Source organism: Danio rerio, chromosome 23 (assembly GCF_052040795.2).
Source record: "Danio rerio strain M-AB ecotype USA chromosome 23, GRCz13ab, whole genome shotgun sequence".
Lineage (NCBI taxonomy): Eukaryota > Metazoa > Chordata > Actinopteri > Cypriniformes > Danionidae > Danio > Danio rerio.
The window spans coordinates 23,248,036-23,271,686 of record NC_141043.1 but is presented as its reverse complement, the minus strand read 5'-3'; the positions used below and the strand labels follow the sequence as shown (position 1 = coordinate 23,271,686).

The 23,651-nt window shown below is 35.1% G+C and overlaps 1 protein-coding gene across 5 annotated transcripts in view; it reads left to right on the top strand.

Annotated features, from left to right (window-relative positions):
* Window positions 1–23,651, top strand: part of lamb2 (laminin, beta 2 (laminin S)) — a 78,950-nt gene that overhangs the window by 46,728 nt on the left and 8,571 nt on the right. For 3 of the 5 annotated variants that reach the window (XM_087305275.1, XM_087305276.1, XM_087305277.1), the window contains 20 exons: window positions 1,048–1,160; window positions 1,568–1,647; window positions 1,734–1,869; window positions 3,846–4,004; window positions 4,098–4,225; window positions 8,283–8,412; window positions 8,493–8,685; window positions 8,771–8,914; window positions 9,736–9,967; window positions 11,043–11,206; window positions 11,509–11,544; window positions 14,650–14,874; window positions 14,952–15,169; window positions 18,072–18,168; window positions 18,271–18,643; window positions 18,928–19,112; window positions 20,137–20,378; window positions 21,269–21,472; window positions 21,582–21,726; window positions 22,073–22,280. In XM_087305275.1, the coding sequence (XP_087161401.1) occupies window positions 1,048–1,160; window positions 1,568–1,647; window positions 1,734–1,869; window positions 3,846–4,004; window positions 4,098–4,225; window positions 8,283–8,412; window positions 8,493–8,685; window positions 8,771–8,914; window positions 9,736–9,967; window positions 11,043–11,206; window positions 11,509–11,544; window positions 14,650–14,874; window positions 14,952–15,169; window positions 18,072–18,168; window positions 18,271–18,643; window positions 18,928–19,112; window positions 20,137–20,378; window positions 21,269–21,472; window positions 21,582–21,726; window positions 22,073–22,280 (3,412 nt within the window). 5 annotated transcript variants of the gene reach the window in all.

Below are 23,651 nucleotides of genomic sequence, written 5' to 3'. Positions count from 1 at the left end.
GAAATAACCATTAGTGTTTAGCCCTGTATAAGTCAAAAATTTAATTCATAATGGTCTTAAAAATATCCTAAAAAGTCTTAAATTTGACTTGCAGAACCTGCAGAAACCCTGCTATACCATTTTTACCATTTTTAGACTATATGTACAGTTTGCAAACTCCAGTGGCCATTAAGTGAATTGCACCACTTACTCATTGTGAAATTATTTTTCATTCATAGAATGAATGCTAAATGAGTTATATGAGGCTTTAGTTTGAGTTAATCTCTTATATTTGCATGACACATAAACAATGCTGAGCATAATGGTTCTTATGGCATTATCCTGAACAATAGCAATTATTTCAAAGAGGCTCTCTTGAAATGTCACATCATTTAGATTTTTTCAGACAGAAAACTGTCTTCGTACAAAGTTTTTATATAGAAAAGAATGTTTCCACAGATAATCCCAAGGAGCAGAGAAAGACATTTGGTGTCTTACTCTTAAAGTTTAAATAAATTTTAACATTTTAAAATTATTTACATAAAGATAATTTAATGTTGATATGTAATTAAAATCCAATATTAAAACGGTACACTCCTTTGTCTAAATAAATGAATATTTAAGAACAGCAAATATAAATAAAATCAGTCAATTAAAATGAGTTGTGTTTTTGTTAAATTCATTAAATATGTAATATTATAGATTACTAATTCAGAAGTCTGAGGTTGGAAAAAGTTTTTAATGTCTTGGAATGAATTCATTGATGCTTATCAAGACTGCATTTATTTGGTCAGAAATACCATAAAAACAAACATTGTAAAATAGTATTACAATTTTTAAGAACTTTTTTTTTCATATATCATCAAATGTTATTCCTGTATTAAAATGACATTTTTAGCCACTTTCAGAATTTTTTTGCCACTTTCAGAGCACTTTTTAAAGTCAAGATTACAAATGGATTTAATACCTCTGCACTTTTAGACCACCATCTATTTAAAGAACATTTTTCTGAATGTATGTTACTCGAGATGTAATACTGTCTCTTTTTCTTTCATTGGTCTTTATTAGCATGTAAATGTGACCCCAGGGGTACAGTTTCCGGCAGCTCCCAATGTGACCCTGTGAGCGGAGACTGCTTCTGTAAACGCCTGGTCACTGGACACAGCTGCAACCAATGTCTGGTAGGCAGAGCTTGCCTTTTTTATTATTCCCCTCTGAGAACATTTGGTTACCGTTCACCTGTCAGCACTGCATGCTTTTACTGGTAGCTTGTATCTTCTCAACTGGGTGGTAACACGAACTGAGAATGTCTGCATTTAGCACAAGCCTTTATGGCAGGTGGTGTATGTTTACACACGGCTTAAAATGGACGAAAGAAAGAGCTGCATCCTGTAATTAGATAAGCATTAAATGCCTGTAAAATTACTGTGATGTCACATTGTTTTATAAATATGTACAAAGTTAATTCGGTATCGTTTTATCATGATATGTAGTATTCATTTCCATTGCTATGTCACATAAACCCCTTGTATATGTGCTGTTTTAAGTAATATTTCATTATTTCAAATTGTATTGTATTCTTCCACAGCCTGAGCACTGGGCCTTGAGTCATGATACCAGTGGCTGCAGAGGGTGTGACTGTGATGTGGGCGGAGCTACAGAAAACCAGTCAGTTTTATTCAGACTGTGCGGGGGGGATAAATTTGTTTTAAATGCATAATAATCAATCACATTGTGTCATTAACTGTCTTTAGATGCTCAATGGAAACAGGGCAGTGTCAGTGTCGAAGCCACATGATTGGTCGCCAGTGCAACCAGGTGGAGTCTGGGTACTTTTTCATGGCACTTGACCACTACATCTATGAAGCTGAAACTGCCAAACTGGGTCAAGTAAGTATAGAACGTTAACGAAATAAGACATTTGCTTTGTTCATTCATTTTCTTTTCGGCTTAGTCCCTTTGTTAATTCGGGGTCGCCGCAGCGGATGCCCTTCCAGCCACAACCCATCTCTGGGAAACATCCACACACACTCATTCACATTCATACACTACGGACAATTTAGCCTACCCAATTCACCTGTACCGCATGTCTTTGGACTGTGGGGGAAAACGGAGCACCCGGAAGAAACCCACGCGAATGCAGGTAGAACATGCAAACTCCACACAGAAACGCCAACTGACCCAGCCGAGGCTCGAACCAGCGACCTTCTTGCTGTGAGGCAACAGCACTACCTACTGCGCCACTGCATCGCCCATTTGCTTTGTTATAAATCCAATTTACTTTGTCTGATACAAAAATGTATTATTTAATCAAATGTATCAACAAAATAGCAAATATTTTGATTCAGGGGGAATGAAATACAGATGTCTTACAACAATATAAAAAAAATATTTCTTGGTACAGATATTAAACTTCTGGACAGAACTATAATTATTTCCTATTGAAATTTATATTACACAAATCTAATAAATAATTATCCATTATTTTGGCTAAAAACATCTAAATCTAAAATCTGCAGGTGGATTAAGGCATCACAGTATTATAATGCACAGTACGAATTAAAGAAATAGAAAAAAAAGTGTCTTTAGAAAAATCCAATAATGTGTACTTACCGTTATGTATGTCCGTTTTCTGTACTTGTTTCTGCTATTTTACAGATATATTTCTCTCTTTATATATATATATATATATATATATATATATATATATATATATATATATATATATATATATATATATATATATATATATATATAAAATTCTATAATAATAATTCTGACTTCAACTGTATGCATATATACGTGTATATATGAATTATATAGTTGAAGTCAGAATTATTAGCCCCCTTTTGATTTTTTTTCTTTTTTTAATATTTCCCAAATGATGTTTAACAGAGCAAGGAAATTTTCACAGTATGTCTGATAATATTTTTTTCTTCTGGAGAAAGTCTTATTTGTTTTATTTCAGCTAAAATAAAAGCAGTTTTTAATTTTTTAAAAAACAATTTTGGGACAAAATTATTAGCCCCTTTAAGATATTTTTTTTCGATAGTCTACAGAACAAACCATTGTTATACAATAACTTGCCTAATTACCCTAACCTGCCTAGTTAACCTTATTAACCTAGTTAAGCCTTTAAATATCACTTTAAGCTGTACAAAAGTGTCTTGAAAAATATTAAGTAAAATATTATTTACTGTCATCATGACAAAGATGAAATAAATCAGTTATTAGAAATAGGTTTCTAAAACTATTATGCTTAGAAATGTGCTGAAACAATCTTCCCTCCATTAAACTGAAATTGGGGAAAAAAATAAAGAGGGGCGCTAATAAGTCAGGGGGGCTAATAATTCTGACTTCAACTGTATATATATATATATATATATATATATATATATATATATATATATATATATATATATATATATATATATATATATATATATATATATATATATATAGTAATCAAGTAATCAATAAAAGTAATTTTGTGTTATAACATTAAATATTGTCTAAGCAGATATCAGTTAAATGTGAAAGGGCATACAAATAAAAAACATGCATAAATTGTGACCTATTTGCAACTACTGTAGATATATTTGTTTTAAATGTAGACTAAAAAGTCCAGGAGACTTTTTTGTCTACTGTACAGTTTATAAACTAATATAAATATTAATTTTGAGAATATTTCCCAGTACTAGGTTGCGGGTTGAAGGGCATTCGCTGTGTAAAGCATATGCCGGAATAGTTGGCGGTTCATTCCAATGTGGCGACGTCTGATAAATAAGGCACTAAGCTGAAGGAAAATGAGGGAATGAATTTTGAGAATAACTACACATTATATGTAATGATGTATATATTTTTAGGGCTCTGTTTTTGAGGAGAGAGAGTACCAGCCGGGTCGCCCCATCTCATGGACAGGCACAGGCTTTGCACGAGCTCCTGAGGGCGGGACGCTGGAATTCGCAATTAACAACATCCCATACTCTATGGAATATGACGTCCTGATTCGCTATGAGCTTCAGGTAAACCATACGCTATAGAAACTACATGTCGCCCCATTGGCTTAATATTAAAAGAACAAGTGCATTTTCTCATATGTGTTTGTGTATTTAAAGATGCCACGTGACTGGGAAGAGGTGCGTGTTGTAGTGATTAGACCTGGTCCTATACCTACCAGCAGTCCATGTGGAAACACCATCCCTGCAGATGATCTGCTAACGGTGTCGCTTTCCTCTGGTGCCAGGTCTGTCAAACGAATGAATGAATGTTTAAAGGGATTGTTCACCAAAAACATTTATTTTTCATTATGTATATATATGTACACAATTCTGTAGATATAAAATAAAGGTATGGTAAAAACAAGCATATGGCACAACATCGATAATAATATTATGTGTAGGTCTACTGGTTTTTATAAAAAATTCTATTCTACTTATAATAATTATGATGTTGAATTATTATGTTTGAGATATATGCTTGCAATCTGTCATATTAGACAAATTTATTCACTGGTAAAATCAAACATTTGCCATTATCAGATTATATTCAACAATATATAGGCTAGAGTAGTTATACTGACACTGTAAACATTTATTTTCAAGCACAACTGTGGGTTCGCTATGAAAGAAAAAACATCAAATGCTTGTCATAATCATAACTCTAAAATGCGATATGATCATTTAAATGAAGTGCACACTTTCGGTTTCATTTAGACTGCTAACTACTTGTACATACTTTGTGCGCGGCTCCCAATTGATCACTCTGTGCCACAAACTGAATATTATTTACAACTGTATTACCTGTTACTCGCAACATATGCAGGTTCTGTTCACTAAAGTAGACGCGCGCGCCCTCTCTGTGATAACAGCTCATGGTCAGCAGCTCACATCACGTGTGATTTCCCGGCCGTGAAAACATCATTATATGAAGACAAAAATGACATTTTTAGGTGAATTATACCTTATAAATACATTATGTGACTCATTCAACATCATTTGGAGGTTTCAATGTCACTGAGCAACGTATGTGAAACAATGAAAAGACTCGTGCAGCCGCCTTTTCCTCTCTACTGAACTAGAAAATTAGATTGGCAGAATCGTAGAAATGCTGGATTAAGATCGTCTAGGGGTCGATTGAGATCGCGATCTTTTAACGATTAATTGTGCAGCTCTAATATATATATAAATATACTATATACATTCATTATTCACTCCCCCTCATGTTGGTCTTCGACTGTTCTTCTGCCAATGGCTGACTTGAGAAAATTTACAAGACAAAAGTATTTTTAAGGAACACTATAATTGTATTAAACTGTAAATAATCATTTTTGTTTATATTACTATTATTTCCAGTGATGGGGTAACGCATAACAAGTAACTCGAGTTACATAATAATAAGTAAGGTTATGCATTACATTAAAAAATGAAGTTATAATATTTAAGTTACTTTTTAAAAATGTAATGCAAGTTACTTTTTTAGTTTAATTAATTAACTCTTTTTTTTTTAGGATTTATTTTTGGCCTTTTTGCCGTTATTAGATAGGACAGTATTGAGACAGTGAAGTTGGAGAGGGGGGGGGGGGGGGGGGGGAGTATGGAAATGTCCTCGAGGCGGGATTCGAACTCGGGACACACTGACGTGCAACTGCACCATATGTCAAATTGCTGAATTAAAATAATGGTAATCATGTTAAATCTTGCACCCAAAGAGAGAATGGGCTCCCTGTCCACTGACAGCGACCAAGATGGCAGAACAGAGTCTTAGATTTCTGCAATGGAAGTATTCTCATTATTTTGAACGCATGGAAGAAAAGCAGATTGTCTCAATGGACAGTGATTTTTCTTCACTAATAAGACAAAAAGTACAGAAGGAGCAAACTCATTGCTTTAAACATTCATTAATCTGCCTATGCGACATGTATAGCTCTGGGGTCAGGAAGTTCTCAGAAGATAACATTATCTTAAATAAAAAAATTTTGATGTGTTTTTTAAAGATAAATGTAGGTTATACAGTGAGTTGTTAATTGTAGAGCTAATAAAAAAGTTCTGAATGAGATCAAACCTCAGCCAGGTAAGAAAAAGAAACAGGTTAACTCAAAAGCAACGTAACACATTACCATAAAAATTAATGCAACTAGTAATGCAGCTAGTTACTTTTTGGGAGTTACCCATTACGTAATGTATCACTTTCAAAAGTAACTTTCCACAACACTAATTATTATGTGTTAAGCCGTAGTCACACTAGACTGTGAGCTTGAAAAATTCTGTTATAAGGTGCTGCAAAAAGGGGCAGGATTAAACAAGATGATTATACATTAAAGAAGCGAGCGATTGCTCCATATTTTACATTTCTGTACAGAGAGGTCATGTTTTGATCTTCTATTGGTCTCACACATTCACGTGATGCAATTTTCCAATACAGTGACATGCAAAACGTTTTCCACAAGCTTGTGTTTCTGGTCTGGCACATTTGGGTATAAATGGACACTCGCTTTGAATGTTATCACTCAATTGAATGGGCAATATCAGCTGATAGATATGGGCCATTAGGGGCTTTATCATCCCTCCACATGGTTAATCAACTGTGGATCACTTTCAGCAGCAGCTGGAAGTTGACGAAAATTACTTATTAAATGTATTTATTATTTATTATATTATTTATTACAGTTCCTATTAATTGTATTGTATTAATGTCTACCCCTACCACAACCCTAAACCCACCTGTCACAGTCATGTAAAAACAGATCTGGCTCTTAAGTCTTCTTTATTAGTATAGCTGATCAACCATGTTGATGGATGATAACAGCCTTATGAGCCTACCAGTAGGTGCAGAAGACCCCTACTGGCCCATATATATCAGCTGATAACCACTGATAACGCCTATTCAATTAAGTGATAACATTTGAAGCAGGTGGAATGGAAGTCTGCGGGGTAAAAACTGTTGTGCGACCATGGCTTTAGGTGGTTCATTCCGCTGTGGCGACCACTGATGAAGCACATTATTAGCACCTGAAATGATCGTTGTTATAGAATGCATGCTGTTGTTCAGCCGTGATGTCACAGAAGTGGAATCTTTACACATCGCCACTGTTGATTTTTAGGAGAATTTTTTTTTTTTTTTGTATTGGAAAAGAGAGCTTTTATACTCTGTTCAAATAATTGGGTTAAAAATACCACAACATATAACCCAACTATAGGTTATTATAGCACCTTCCCAACTGTGGGTTATTTTAACCCAATGCATTGGGTTATTTTGGTTCAATGTTATTTTTTTCATGCTGGTATAACCATTGCTACTATTACTAGTACTACAATTAATTTTAATATTATTGCTGTGTAAATAAATAACATACAGTTTTCAAAAATATTGAAAATGCTTTATTTCCATTACATTTTAGTTCCAGACACTTTTGTTAAAATAATCAAGAATCACAAACAATGAAGAAACAGAACAAAGTACAGACAGTTATGTACTGTGCAAGCAGAAATCCTCTGTTGATGGAGCAGAATATGAAGCGCTGTGTGCTGTAGAGGCTGTCCAGCAGGTGCAGCGGGCTTCACTCATGTCCACAATGTACAATACATTTTAACCACATCCAAACGTTTCTAAAAGATTATCTTGAATGGTGAAACGGATATAAAAACTCAACACGGAGAGGTAATTTGATAAAAAATAACAACAATATTGTTGCGTTAGAGCTTAAATACACCTTAAAAGTTTAAAAAGTTTAAACTTTAATCAGTTGACTGTTGAAATTCAAAATTTAAACCCAACAGTTTGTTATTACAAAAGAGGGTTAAAAATAACCCAACAAAGCACCAAATATTTAACTTAACTGGTTGAGCTATTAATAAATAACCTAATAAAGCAGGGATGTCAAACTCAATTCCTGGAGGGCCACAGCCCTGCACAGTTTAGTTCCAACCCAGCTCCAGCACACTTACCTGTAGGTTTCAAACAAGCCTAAAGGACTCAAGTAGTTTGATCAGGTGTGTTTAATCAGGGTTTGAACTAAACTGTGCAGGGCTACGGCCCTCCAGGAACGGAGTTTGACATCCCTGTAATAAAGGTTAAAATAACTCAGAAAAGCACCAAATATGTTTAACTCAACCATTGGGATAAATAGATAACTCAACATTTTTTTAGAGTGTAGCTTTTATAACATGTAGCTTCGCTTTATGTATAGTTAAGACACTGTGTGTAAGAGAGAAAAGTATTTTACTTCTTTTTTTTTTTCACTTCAGCATCCCAGATTGTTCTAACCCAGTTTTGCTAATATTTCTGATAATCCACTGTTACAGGTTTGTGGTTCTGCCTCAGCCAGTGTGTTTGGAGAGTGGTGTGAGTTACAAACTGCGCGTGGAGCTCATCCGTTACGCTGACAGGAACAGCATCATTACCTCCACCAATGCCTTTGTGCTTGTTGACTCTGTACGTGTGAATCTTTTATTTTTTCAACCCCTATCAGTTCTTATTCTTCATGTTTTGTCTAATCTTCAACTTTTCTCCAGATCGCACTTCTCCCCCGTTACTTGTCTCTGGAGATGTTTACTGCAGGAGACCCGGCCTCTGTCGCACGCAAGCAGAGTTTTGAGCGTTACCGCTGCCACGAAACTGCCAAGAGTGTGTCCCGTCCGCAGATGAGTGAAGTGTGTGCCAAACTCATCACCAGCATGTCTGCCCTCATTAATGACGGCGCGCTGGGTGAGTGTCAAAATGAAGCAGCATATTCAATGACAGTGTTTTTGTTTGTGTATGTTATTATTAATATAATACATTCTTCCCACAGCGTGTGAGTGTGATCCTCAAGGTTCGCTCAGCTCTGAGTGTGATGTCCGTGGCGGTCAGTGCCGCTGCAGGCCCAACATATCTGGCCGGCGCTGTGAGAAATGTGCACCAGGAGCTTACGGCTTTGGCCCATCTGGATGCAAACGTAAGGGAAATTTCAGTTAGGATTCATTTTATGGTGTCCTTGTTATTGTGTAATTGCAGTGTAAATACTGTGTAATATTAATGGGTTAGGGCTTGGTTTAAGGTTATTGCATGTACAGTAATTATGCATAGTTTACTGCTATTACTACAGTAAGGACATGTAAAATGTGTAACAAGTACACTGTAAAACAAAGTGTTTGCAAAATATCTTAACCTTCTAAAATATAATATTACTCTGTTTTTAGCTTTGACTGCCATTTTGTTGTTGTTGCTTTGTCATTATTGCTTATGGTTAATTTCTTTGTTTGTTTATTTTTTTTCTTTTTTTCTTTTTTGCTGTTGCTGTTTAGTTTTGTTACATTTTCTATTTTATTTTTTGTTTGTCTTTTGTTTTTTAGTTTTTAGCTGTTTGTTTTCTTTTTTTGCTGCTGTTTACTTTTTGTTTAGTGTATTTATTTTTCTGTATTTTGTCAGGGGGGTTGTTTGTCCTTTTTGTTTTTCTTTGATTCCTTTTCATTTCTTTTACTTCAGTTAGTTTTGTATTATAAATTTATATTGGAGCTGTTTGTTGTTGTGCTAATTGCTTTGTTTTATGTTTTTTGCTGTTGCTTTTAGTTTTAAATGGTTGGTTTTATAAATATTTTTGTTAGTTTTTATTTTTTATTTTTTATTTGATTGATTGATTGATTGATTGATTGATTGATTGATTGATTGATTGATTGATTGATTGATTGATTCATTCATTCATTCATTCATTCATTCATTCATTCATTCATTCATTCATTCATCCATTTATTCATTTATTAATTTCTTTGTCTTTAGTTTGTGAATGCAGTTTAGAGGGCTCTCAGAGCCGGTTCTGTGACCTGTACTCAGGACAGTGTCCATGCCGACCTGGAGCATATGGTCAGCGCTGTGATGGTTGTCAGGCAGGACACTGGGGTTTCCCAAACTGCAGGCCATGTCAATGTAACGGCCATGCTGACGAGTGCCATCAGAGGACTGGAGCCTGTCTCAACTGCAGAAGTAATACTGCAGGAGACAAATGTGAAAGGTACAAGCAAAAATCAGAGAGTGTGCTGTATTTAAATAGGACACAAACTACGTTTTTGTTTATTGTGTACAGTTCTCCAAGGTACTCTTATAATGTTGATATGATTTTAAAAATCATAAACATAATAATTTAGAAGCGATAGTCAATTTTCTGGTTCTGTTTTGTCCCTCCTCATGGAAACACAATTTGCAAAGGTGTAGTGGTAGACTCAGAAGTATATTGGTGTAACATACAGGTTGAGGACAAGGGAGATGAGTATCCACATGCGGTCAAAACTGTACAAACTGGAGCATGACGACAATCCAAAACGCATAGTCAAACACAGGCAAATGGTCAGGACAGGAAGCAAAACAACATAAACAATAAACATAGCAAAGGTCAAAACCCTTGTTAGGCAAGAACAAGGAAATGCTTCATAATGCTTACAGAAAAACAAGACTCAGCAATGTGTGTGAGAATGTGAGGTGTATATATAGTCCAACTAATCCATATTCAAGAGCTACAGCTGTGTTTAAGCAATCAGGGGGTGATCTGGAACCGGTGTGTGTATGAGGTGCCTGATGGAAAATGTAGTGCAGTTTATTGTCAGAATTGTACTTCGGATGAATGTTTTCCAGCGATCTGCAAGGGCTAGATCACTGGTGATCCTGACAATTGGTATACTAAGATTGGCTAATGATTTTGAATATTTTTAAAATATAGCTGTGTATGTTCGGCAGACTAATCCCTTCATAGATAGTTGCTGCTGCTGTGAATAAGCTAAAAACACTTAAATGTTGAGTTTAAATCAAACAACATGTAATAACAGACAAAGCACCAATGGTCACATAATAAAAGTACAGCATCACATTCACAGTCTGTCATTTTGGTAGATTTTCTAAAATGAAAAGTGTTGAGTTCTGAAATGTTCAGGTTGTTTTTATAGTACATTGACCTTGCATGTCAAACAATCAAGGAAATGTCTTCAGTATGTCTGAAAATAAGCAGACGTTTTTCAAACTTAAAGCACACAGGACTGATTTTTCCTGAGTGTTTCTCTACCCAAGCTAATGTAATAAATACCTCCCCGTCACAGGTGTGCTAATGGCTACTATGGTAACCCAGTCCTTGGTTTAGGGAGTCAGTGTCGGCCCTGCCCCTGTCCTGAGGGCCCCAACAGCGGACGCCACTTTGCTGCCTCTTGTTACCAAGACAACCGAAGCCAACAGGTGGTCTGCAACTGCAACCAGGGTTACACAGGTATTTTTAAACACCACAATTCTCTTTCCTTCCAGCGATGGATGGAATGAAATTAATACACATGAGGTACAGTTTCGCGTGTAGTTGCATTTCTTGCATACATGCAACTGGAGAATGTAGTATGACATCCCAAATTAATAAGTGCTTGAATAAAGCTTTATATTTAACCCCCTGAGTCCATCTGCATCTGGGTATGATGCGGAAAATGACACAAATGATCAGAGATAAAGCCCACTGTCACTCTGAACAGACGTGCAGTGATCATGTGTGTTATATCTCCTGTCCCCTTCAACTGGACACAGGGACTGTAAAGCGCTCTGCAGGGGCAGTCCTCAATCGTGAGTAACCATGAAGACCCACCTCCACCTCTGCTGCCCGACCTCCATCACCCTGACTGTTCCTCCCTAGCGCATGGCTCGTACACTTCACACCTTGCATGCATGTTTGCAGATCCCTGTGAAATTGGACTAAGTGTGCTTTCACCCTAGTTTAATTGTACGTGACTGAACAGTTTTAGGGAGAGTACAATAAACATAGTAGTAGTTTTTAAAATGTTAATAGATGCTTTATGAAATGAAACAATTGTAAAATGCTAACTTAAATGGCTTCTATATCATTTGAAACAATTTGAAAGCCCAGTCGAGTTGTGTTTATCCTGTAGCAACACCACAAACAGAGGAAGTAGCTTAAGTTAAATTTGGAAGAATTATAAATCTTTCAAACTTACAATTTAGAAATGAAGCTGAAATTTAAGTGAGAACTTAAAATGTAAAATCAAAATCAGGTGATACCAAAGAAGCTCTAAACAAGACAATGTGAACAATCAAAGAGAAGAGAGTCTATAGAACCAGAATCAACATTAGATTTTAATATTATTATTATTATTATTATTATTATTATTATTATTATTATTATTATTATTTGATAGAAATTAAAGGGATAAATCACACAAAATTGTCACTTTTTTCCAAAACTGTTTTTTTTTTTTTCGAATACAAAAAATATATATATTTTTAAGAAAGCTGGAAACCTCTAACTTCTATTTTTGTGTTTCCTTTATTGATGTCAATAGTTTTCAATTTTCTTCAAAATATGTTCTTGAGTGATCAACATATTTAAAAACTCATTAATGTTTGGAACCACTTGAGGGTGGCTAAATGATAAGTACATTTTCATTTTTATTTGAACTTTTTAAACCAGACTCAGAGATGTTTCTTTCCTCCTAAACCGTTGGAGAATGTACTGAAAAAATGGACTTTATGAGAAGTGCCATGGGATTTTTAATGACCACAGAGACTCAGGACCTCGGTTTAACATTTATGTCATACATTATGATTATCAGTTCATATTCATTTAGGCAAGTATATGTAAATTCTGTTTTGTGTTTGTGCAAAGTTCTTGTCTGATTTAAATTATATTTAATTTAAGCAAAATCCTTATCCTAGTCATTGCACTCAGTGGCCATCTGTGAAACGCTTCTCGGGCAGTATGCTTGGGCATTCTGTCTGAATGGGGAAACATCAAAGTCCCCAAAACTGTTTGCCAAGCTTACGATAAGGATACAGATTTTGAATTACCAATAAACCTCAACTACAACCGTCTCATAGGGTTCGTTTCAAAACCAAAAATATTTTGTTATCAAGTGCAATTGGTTCATTTAAAAGCACAGATTTCAAGCTTTATGTGGATATATTTCTTATTTCTGTGAAGCAAGTATTTGCTGAGATTCCAATGTGTTTGTTTACCAATAAACTGTCGTAAAAGCACATGTCGGATCCGAGCTTCTCCGTTAGCCTATAGCGATTGATGATTGGCTCCTGTACTAGTAGACGGGGCTTCATTTGCCATATTGACCGTTGCACTTTTCCCCATTCAAAACTATATGAGTGACACGTCTTGTGTATTCTATAGTCTTTGATTTAAATCACTAAGCGAGTTTCCATCTCTGTTCCTTTGCAGTGTCTGAGCCAAAGAATAAGCGTCTGTTTCTATCTAGAAGTGGTTGAAATCTGAACATAATGTAGCAACAGATTGATTAAATTTACAAGACTAGCTTCTTGTTTAGGATACAGCTAAGCAAATTTACTCTGATGCTTTGCATCTCAACATTTTATGAGATCATTGTACTAGAGAGCAGATTGTGTTAAGATTTGGAATTAAGATTAAAAAATACAATTTTCAAGAAATCTTCTGTATAAATCTAATAATTCTTAGTTATGTTTTCCTTCAAATGTGTATTCACATACGGATTCTATTAGTGCTGGGCAAAGATCAGTCGATCACGATTAATCAATGAAAGTTTGTATTGACATATTATATTTGTGTGTATTATATATATTTATTATATATGATATTATATGATACAAAAACATACATACATAGAAACAAAACTATACAAAACAATTCTATTACATACAGTAATTTCAGAATTATTAGCCCCCTTGTTTATTTTTTTCCCCAATTTCTGTTTAACAGAGAGATTTTTTTATAACATATTTCTAAACATAATATTTTTAATAACTCATTTCTAATAACTGATTTATTTTATCTTTGCCATGATGACAGTACATACTATTTGACTAGATATTTTTCAAGACACTTCCATACAGCTTAAAGTGACATTTAAAGGCTTAACTAGGTTAATTAGGTTAACTAGGCAGTTTAGGTTAATTAGGAAAGTTATAGTATTGATAGTTAGTTCTGTAGACTATCAGAAAAAAACATAGCTTATACTAAGCTAAAATAAAACAAATAAGACTTTCTCCAGAAGAAACAATATTATCAGTGCAATATTTACTGTGAAAATTTCCTAAATCTGTTAAACATCATTTGGGAAATATTTAAAAAAGAACAATAAATTCAAAGAGGGGCTAATAGCTCTGACTTCACCTGTTGATATTAATATTATATGGAATTTGTATCATATACATGCCTGTGTGCATTTATATACTTATTTAAATAATTAATATACACAGTGCACACACTTAAATTATGTCAAAACAAACTTTTTTTGCCCAGCATTATTTTGTATTAATAATTTAACTTTGTCTTAATTAAAAATTGTTCTCCCAGCCTAAAAAGTGTATGGCTGTAATAATACATATTGCCCATAATGCAATTATGTTAACACTAAACCACCAAAATCTTCCTCAATTAATTCCTACCCAATTTAACATCGTTTCCCTCATTGATGTACTGTAAACCTAATATTGCTTACATTAATTATGTACTTACAAAGTTTCACTCAGAAACCATTTGTGAAATAATACAGTTTATGGAAAAGGCGTCATGAAACTGAAGGTACTTCTCAAGAGTACTACGGCTGACAATTTTAGAGCTCTTAAAATTTTAAAAATGTCATAAAATGTCATTTGCATGTATTTAGTTAATTTATCTTTAACATTATTTTATGCAATTGAACTCCTGCTTTCTCTATGAACCAGGTCCACGTTGTGATGAATGTGCTCCTGGCTATTTTGGTGACCCGTCTAAGCCCGGTGGGCAGTGCCAGCCATGTCGTTGCAGTAATAACATCGACCTGTCAGATCCTGAGTCTTGTGACAAGCGCACTGGCCAGTGTCTGAAGTGCCTGTACAACACTGAAGGGCCAGACTGTAGTGTGTGCAGGAGCGGATACTATGGAGACGCTTCTCGACGCAACTGCCGGAGTAGGTCCTAAATAATTGTACCACATTATATTGCATAGTTAACAGTATTAAACATATCAACATTTTCTTCTACTCAGAGTGCACCTGTAACTTCCTGGGCACAGAGCGCAGTCAGTGTCTGTCTCGAGATGACTGTGTGTGTCAGCGTGCCACTGGTCAGTGTCAGTGTCTGCCTAATGTTATTGGACAAACCTGTGATCACTGCGCTCCAAACTCCTGGAACCTGGCCAGCGGGCAAGGCTGTGAGCCCTGCGCATGTGACCCTAACAATGCCTACACATCTGCCTGTAATGAGGTATCCTCAGCTTACAAACACACAACACCTCTTTTTCTAATGAATACAGAAGACTTTTGTGCATTTGACAATGACAGTGTCAGTTTGGGGCACTGAAAATACTTAATTCTAAAACAAGATTGAAAGTGCAAGTTTCTGAAAATGAGACCATCACAGTGTACCATATGTAGACTCAATAAATTACTATTGCTGCTTGTTCACACTCACATCTAAAATGAGTTGAAAAAACACAATTCTTTTTTTTTCTGACAACCTAATTGTTTAATGTTGAATCTATATAAATTTGTCAATGTGATTAAGTTTACTTAATTGATTTGTTTTGGGACAACATGAAGGAATTTTGTAAAACTCAGCATTTGTAGCTGTACTACAAAAACATGCCACGTTTTTTAGTCATTTTCTGTGCATGTTTGTGGACAAGGATTATTTTGAAAATGTTGTCAACGATGCAAAACTTTTCACAAATTCTTAGGAAAAAACATAATTTTAATACATTGTTGTTCTGTTTACATACACTCAGGCTTGATAAAAACACCACCATTTAAACTAAATTATTAATTTTACAAGGATTTATTAAATCGATCACAAGTGAGAGTCGAGTCATCAATAATGTTAAATAATATTTATATAAAACTTTTTATGAATCCCAAAAAGTATTTTCTTAAAAAATAATCTGTACTTAAAATGTTGACACTAATAAAATAGTTTCTATGGAAACAAATCATTAGATTAGATTGATTTCTAAAGGATCTTATGACACTGAACACTGGACTATTATGCTGAAAAAAATGCTTTGCATCAGAAGAATAAATACAATTTTAAAATTAATTGAAATATAGAACATGTACAATGTTGTACAATAATATTGTGTTTTTAATAGTACTGATAATAATTGACAAATTGTTTGTCTATATTATTTGGTAGCAAAGCAGATTGCTCACGGTTTTAGGGTCACGGTTTTGGTACTATATATACAGGTGAAGTCAGAATTGTTTGCCCCCCTTTGAATATTTTTTTCTTTTTTAAATATTTCCCAAATGATGTTTACCAGAGCATGGAAATTTTTAATAATATTTTTTCTTCTAGAGAAAGTCTTATTTGTTTTATTTCAGCTAATATGAAAGTAGTTTTAATTTTTAAAAAATATATATTTTAAGGTCAAAATTAATAGCCCCTTTAAGCTATTTTTTTCGATAGTCTACAGAACAAAATATCGTTATGGAATAAAATGCTTAATTACCCTAACCTAATTAACCAAGATAAGCCTTTAAATGTCACTTTAAGCTGTATAGAAGTGTCTTGAAAAATATCTAGTCAAATATTATTTACTGTCATCATGGCAAAGATAAAATAAATCAGTTATTAGAAATGAGTTATTTAAACAATTGTGTTTAGAAAAATGTAAAAAAAAATCTTTCCATTAAACAGAAATTGAGGGAAAAAATAAATAAACAGGAGGGCTGATGAGTTATTAAAACTATTATGTTTAGAAATGTGTTGAAGAAATCATCTGGGGACGTGGGGGCCAATAATTCAGGGGGGCTAATAATTCTGACTTCAACTGTATATGTACAGGTATAGATAAATTGGTATGTGCTCTGTAGGGGTGTAACGGATCACGGTTGATCTGTAATTCATACAGATCACAACCCACAGTTTGGACACACGTGACTCGCAGATTAATAATTTGTTTTTACTTGTAGATTAATCTTAAATTTGTAATGATCGCAGAAAGATCGCCTCTTGCATCATTCAAATCATATAAATATATAAAAGAAAGGATTTAAGCTCTCCTGTAAAATATAATGATGACGAAAGGAGTTGTGGTAGGTTATTCAGTATGTGCTGGGTTTCTTAGAAGGTGTTGGTCATTCTTTTGTGGGTTATTAAAGATTTTTTCTGTCACTATTTGTTTGGCCTGCATTAATGCATTGTGTAAGTTGCACAATTAATCATTAAAAGATCAGGATCTCAACACCCATGTAACATTGATTATAAATGATGGTGATTTGCTTATGTTTATTAATCCTTTGAATTGCTGCATTCCAATTTTTTTTTAAGAAAAATGCAAAAATCAAGAAAGGGATTGAGTCTTTAGTCTTTTGAGTTAGTTATGAAGTTACAAACAGTCAAATAACACAGAAATACTGGGATAACAGTTTAAAGTTCAGATTAAACCAGTGATGTTTATGGCAAAGAATACAATCACCATCATATGCATTTAATTTGACGCTCAAAAATGAAAGTTGTAGGCAGCAATTACATTATGAAACCAATAGATGGCGACAACCAGCCATTCAAAATTTGCCACTGAATAATTCTTTAAGAATGACACATCTAGCCATGAAACAAGAAGTAAATATAAATAAATAAATGAAAATAAATATGGGTTGTTCAGATTATAATGTTAGATTTATACATTTAGCGTTATCAGCAACAGTTGCAGTAACAGTGAATTTTTCACAGCAGGCTACTGAATATTTTTTACAGATTTATTTTTATTCAGCTGATTATTTCTTAATTTTATTTTTAATATTTTTAAACATGTTTTTGTGGTTTTCTAAAAAGTTGAGATGTTTTAGATGAAGAAGGTGCACCTGAAACATGTGAGCATGTCACAACCAATATGTGCTTGCCTCCATTGGAAAGAACGAACTTGCGCAAACAAAAAACTCAGTATGTGAACAACCCCTAACTCTGTAATCATATCCTACCATACCAGGCTCAAGTGGAAATACACCTGGAATACAACTGTTTAACATGATAAAAGAAAAACAGATTCTGATGCCAGATATGGTGTCATATTTATACCATATTTATCTTATTTTAGAGGTTGCTAGATTCATAATTAGTCTTACTGTTAAATATTATTAGTAATCTATTTTAATCCAAATTCATACAGTTTACAGGCCAGTGCCAGTGCCGTGTTGGGTTTGGAGGAAAGACCTGTACAGACTGTCAGGAGAACCACTGGGGTGACCCAAGAGTGCTATGCCGAGGTACTAACTCTCTCATTGGCCTGTTTTTAATTTACAATCTATCACAATTCCCCAAAATCCAACTGATTTGATTTTTTTTCTGGTTTGATTCTCTCCCTGCAGCATGTGACTGTGACCCCCGTGGCATCGAGTCATCCCAATGCAACCGTATGACGGGTCACTGCGTGTGCCAGCAGGGTGTTTCTGGTGTCCGCTGTGATCAGTGTGCCCGTGGCTTCTCCGGGACCTTCCCTGACTGTAAGCCTTGCCACCAGTGTTTTGGGGACTGGGACCGTATCGTTCAGGATTTGGCCACCAGAACTAAAGCCCTCACAGATCGAGCCAAGGAGCTTCAGACCACCGGCCTGACTCGAGCATTCGAGAGACGCTTTAAGGAGCTGGAAGACATGCTGGCACAGGCACGGGACATTGTTAATGCCCGTAATGCCACTGCTGAGGCTGTGACCACCCTGATGGGCATGATTGAGGTTCTCAGGTACTGATATGCTTCTGGTTCAGACTGTTGAAGGTCTGGAGGGAATTACTTAAGTCATTTCACTTCATTACCTTGTAATTTGCTTCACGTCAAAATGCTATGGTTGTGAGAAGCCCTCCACAGGTAGAACTGAATGAAAAATGAAATTAAATGTTTACAAATATTATAAGCATGTATTTTAGTTCGCCTTGCTTCACAACAAATCTTTCAATTTAGCATTATTTCAAAGATTTGCCAGGTAATCATCTCACTTTGTTTATGTGCTGTAATATTTCATTCACCAGAGCTCAGATTGGCGAGACCACAGACACACTGAACCAGCAGGAGGGAGACCTGACCGCCGTGCAGGACAGTAACTATGAAGCCAGTAATGCTTTAAGCACACTGGAGAGAGAAGCAAAAGAGCTCAACCTGAACGCAGATCAGCTTAACCGTCAGCTTGACATCCTCAAGAACTCCAACTTCTTGGGTTAGTGAACCAGAAATCCTTTTACAGTTTACAGTTAAATAGTGGTATATTTACATTGTACTAAATATTAAAAAATCTAAAGAATCATAAAAAAAATTGGTAACACTTTACAATAGGGTTCATTAGCTAATGCATTTACTAACATGAACTAATCATGAACAACACATGTACAGCATTTATTAATCATAATTGAACATTTACTAATGCATTATTAACATTCAAGTCCGTGCTTGTTAACATTAGTTAATGCACCGTGAGTTAACATGAACTAACAATGAATAAATGTATTTTCATTAACTAAAGTTAACTAACATAAATACATACTGTAGTAAATGTATTGTTCATTGTTTGTTCATGTTAGTAAATGCATTAATTAAAATTAACTAATAAACCTTAAAGTGATACATATGTGATTACATATGTAAAGTGTGACCAAAAAATTTTATAAAAGAAGCGACATACTATTGGGAAGTTTTTGTTAATATAAAAGGAAACTGTAAAAATGCAGGGTTCCACACAATTCCTTTATGTTGTCCCAACAAAAATTAAAAAAAAAAAAAAGTTAACTTAATTGTTTTTACAAAGTAGATTGAACATAAAACAGTTCAGTTGTCCTCCAAAAACCATAAGAATTTTGTTGATTCAGCTCATTTTAAATAAGTGGTTTGAACAAGCAGCACAAAACAAATATTTGAGGTCACTGCTCAACATTTAATAGGCGGCACGGTGGCTTAGTGGTTAGCACTGTTGCCTCACAGCAAGAAGGTCACTGGTTTGAGTCCGTCTAGGTCAGCTGGCATTTTGGTGTGGAGCTTGCATGTTCTCCCTTTGTTCACGTGGGTTTCATCCGGGTGCTCGGTTTTCCCCCACAGTCCAAAGACATGCACTATAGATGAATTGAACAAACTAAATTGGCCATAGTGTCAAAGTGTGTGTGTGAATGAGAGTGTGTAAGGGTGTTTCCCATCGACTATTGAATGAATGGATGAATGAATAATTGTTTAACATTTAATCTTTTTTTCAGGTGCATATGACAGCATCCGGGCCTCGTATAATAAGTCACGTGACGCAGAGCACCGATCAAACAGATCTACCACTGACACTCCCAGCACAGTCAGCCAATCAGCAGACACCCGCAAGAAAACAGAGCGGCTGATTGGCCAAAAGAGAGATGATTTTAACCGCAAGAACGCTGCTAACAAGCGTACACTCACTGACTTAAATGCAAAAGTTCAGAATCTGGACTTAAAGAAAATCAACGAAAAGGTAAGCAGTGCATTTAGACTGTTTTACAGATATGACATATTGTAAAAGGTTCATTTAAAAAAAAAAATCTATTCTGCCTAGCCTGCTTTACTGAGCTGAAGTTGCTTTTATATTCACATTGGTTCATTTTTGTACAATGGCAACCTGTCATGCGCTCCCTTTATTGTTTACCATGCTAATTAAAATATTCAATCTGAAACAGCATGTAAATATGGCTTACTAATAAGTGTGATTCCTGCATGCCGCCTGCCAACCACTAAGCATACAGTGGTTGCTTTAGGACAATGCGCATGAGAGAATGAGACCATTATGACAAGTTTTGCTTGCTACACAACTGAAAACGAGCTAGATATAATACAGTTTTTGTTCAGAATTGTAGTATTATAATTTATATTATAAAGTACTGTAATTTTTTCTTTACATCATTAAGGTGTGAGCGCTCATATTTTAGGAGGCATGGCTTTTGACGGCCGGGAGGGACAGTGTTTTAAAGGTTTTATGCTAACCCATTAGCATTTTGGCAGATCACCTCCTGCACCTTTAATTTAGATTATTTTTGTTCATTATAAAATCACAAACAGCATGATATTTAAAAAATATTCCTTCTAAAATATTAACTTAAAGGGGCAGTTCACTAAAAAGAATAACATTTTACTCGCACTTCACTCACCTTAAAGTAATTCCAAATATTTTTGGAGAAAAAAAATGCTTGTTGAACAAAACAATATATATTTTGAACAATGTTTGAACAACCGGTAAACATTGACATCCATAGTAGAATGAAAAATAAATAGAATCAATGGCAACCTGTTTCAAACATTCTTCAAAATATCTTCTTTTGTCAGGGACAAGTTTGAAAAAAGGATTCATTTATTAGATTTTGTTTTTAGGTGTGTGGAGCTCCAGGTGATGCTCAGTGTGTTGACAGTCCTTGTGGTGGTGCTGGTTGTCGTGATGATGAAGGCAAGCGTCGATGTGGAGGCCTGAACTGTAATGGAGCTGTTGCAGTGGCGGACACTGCTCTGGATAGATCCAAACATGCAGAAAAAGAGCTGGATAAAGCAATGGGGGTAGTGGAGGAGCTTTTTAAGCAGGTAGAGACACTCTGATCATTGATTTGCGAACTGTTAGTGCGCAATACATATCTACAGAAAGCTTTGAGGGTTTCTGTGAATCTTATGTTGTCTTGATGGTTTTATTAAGGTGGCGGATGCTAAGACCAAGGCACAGGAAGCGAAAGACAGAGCTCAGGCAGCTCTGGAAAAAGCTAGCGATACCAAGAACAAAGTGGATCATTCTAACAATGATCTAAGGGACCTTATCAAACAAATACGCCAATTCCTCATGCGTGAGTTAATTATATTATATTATATTATATTATATTATATTATATTATATTATATTATATTATATTATATTATATTATATTATATTATATTATATTATATTATATATAATGAACCACCTCTTTTGTATTATCATATGCAAATAATAACATTAGTTGGCTAGTTTTTTTGTTACATGTTTTATTTTTTTTACTAATTTTGCAAAGAGACTTTTTATATTATTGTTATTCTTTTTTTAATAACTTTTGTAGAAAACAAAAAGCAAAACACATTGCAGATTACATTTAATAAGACCCTTTAATATACACATTTGAATGCCCGTCTGTATGTTTTGTTGACCATTCACAGAGGAGGGTGCAGATCCGGACAGCATTGAGGCGGTGGCCAATCGTGTGCTGGAGCTCTCAATCCCTGCCTCTCCCAAGCAGATCCGACACCTAGCAGACGAGATTAAAGACCGTGTCAAGAGTCTGTCTAATGTGGATGCCATTCTGGAGCAAACACAAAATGACGTCCGCAAAGCAGAGCAACTGTTGCTGGATGCCAAGAAAGCTAGGTGACTCTCCGCACATGCTTTTACTGTCTTTATTGGTGAACTATTGGTGCACATCAATAGCTACGTTTACCATCCATCTGTTTTAATACACAGCAAAAAGTTGAGTGTTTTATTAAGTCTCACAGAGTTTTCTCGCACAACACTTTCTCGTAGTTTATATAGCTTCACACTTTCTGGAGTTAGATCGACTTAAGTTACTTTTTTGACTCCCAAAAGTGTTAAAAGAACTCTAGGCTAACCTGTGAACTCAACTTATCTCAAACCCTCTGAAATGTTTTGAAAAAATTCTGCAACACATTTGTAATGTGAAACTGAATGCTGACAGGGAATTACGGATCCAATCGCAGATTTTTTTAGAAAGGTCAGGCAAGCAACGCTCAACACTAGGGAAGACAGATGTATGCAGGCAAATACAGAGTCATAGTCAAAAACACAGGCGATAGGTCAGTACAGGCAGCAGGCAACGTAAACAAATAAACAAGGTGAGAGTCAAAAACACGGCAAAACAAGGCAAGAAAAATTTGTTGTAATGTTCACAACAGTTTAGCAAGACTCAGCAAATTTTGTGTTTTTGTGTGCTGTATAAATAGTCCAGTAATCAGTCCATGAGCAGCTTCAGCTGTGTGAGTCTAATCAATGGAGACTTGGAGCAGGAGTGTGTGTGTGTGTGTGTTGCATGACTTGATCTTGTAGTCCATACACTGGCAGATTTGTACTTCTATGTGAACTGTGAGTTTACCAGCGATCTGTAAGGATTAGATCGCTGGTGATTGTGAAAAAGTCCATTCCTTTAAAAGTTAATTATAGGAGTTAATAATTAACTCCTAGAATTGTCTTGCTTCATGTCTTCTTTCCTAAACACCAGGCACCACTTTTAAATGCAAGATAATATGATAGAGTATGTTATTGTTTGTGTGTTTGTACAGGCATATGTGGTACACAAAGTTGGTGGTGCACATATGAAGGACACAAAGTTGTATAATGACATGGGTTTGGGTAGAGGTACTCCATTAAAGTGGTTTACAGGGTCATTCCTTGTATCCGTCTAATTCAAAATGCTTGAAAAACATACATAAGGAAGTCTTTTGATATTCAAATTTTTCCACAGGTTTTCTGTGAGGCTTGGGTTTAGAGGTAGGGTTGGTGTAGGGCCATGTCATAATTGGTTTTAATGTATAAAATACATTTTGCCTATGGAGTGTCCCTGTAAACTATAGGTCTCAAACTCAGTTCAGTTCAGTTCCTGGAGGTCCTTGGCTCTGCACATTTCTAATAATAATAATAATAATTCCTTACATCTATATAGCGCTTTTCTGGGCACTCAAATCACTTTACACAATGGGGGGGGGGGGGGTGTCCTCAACCACCACC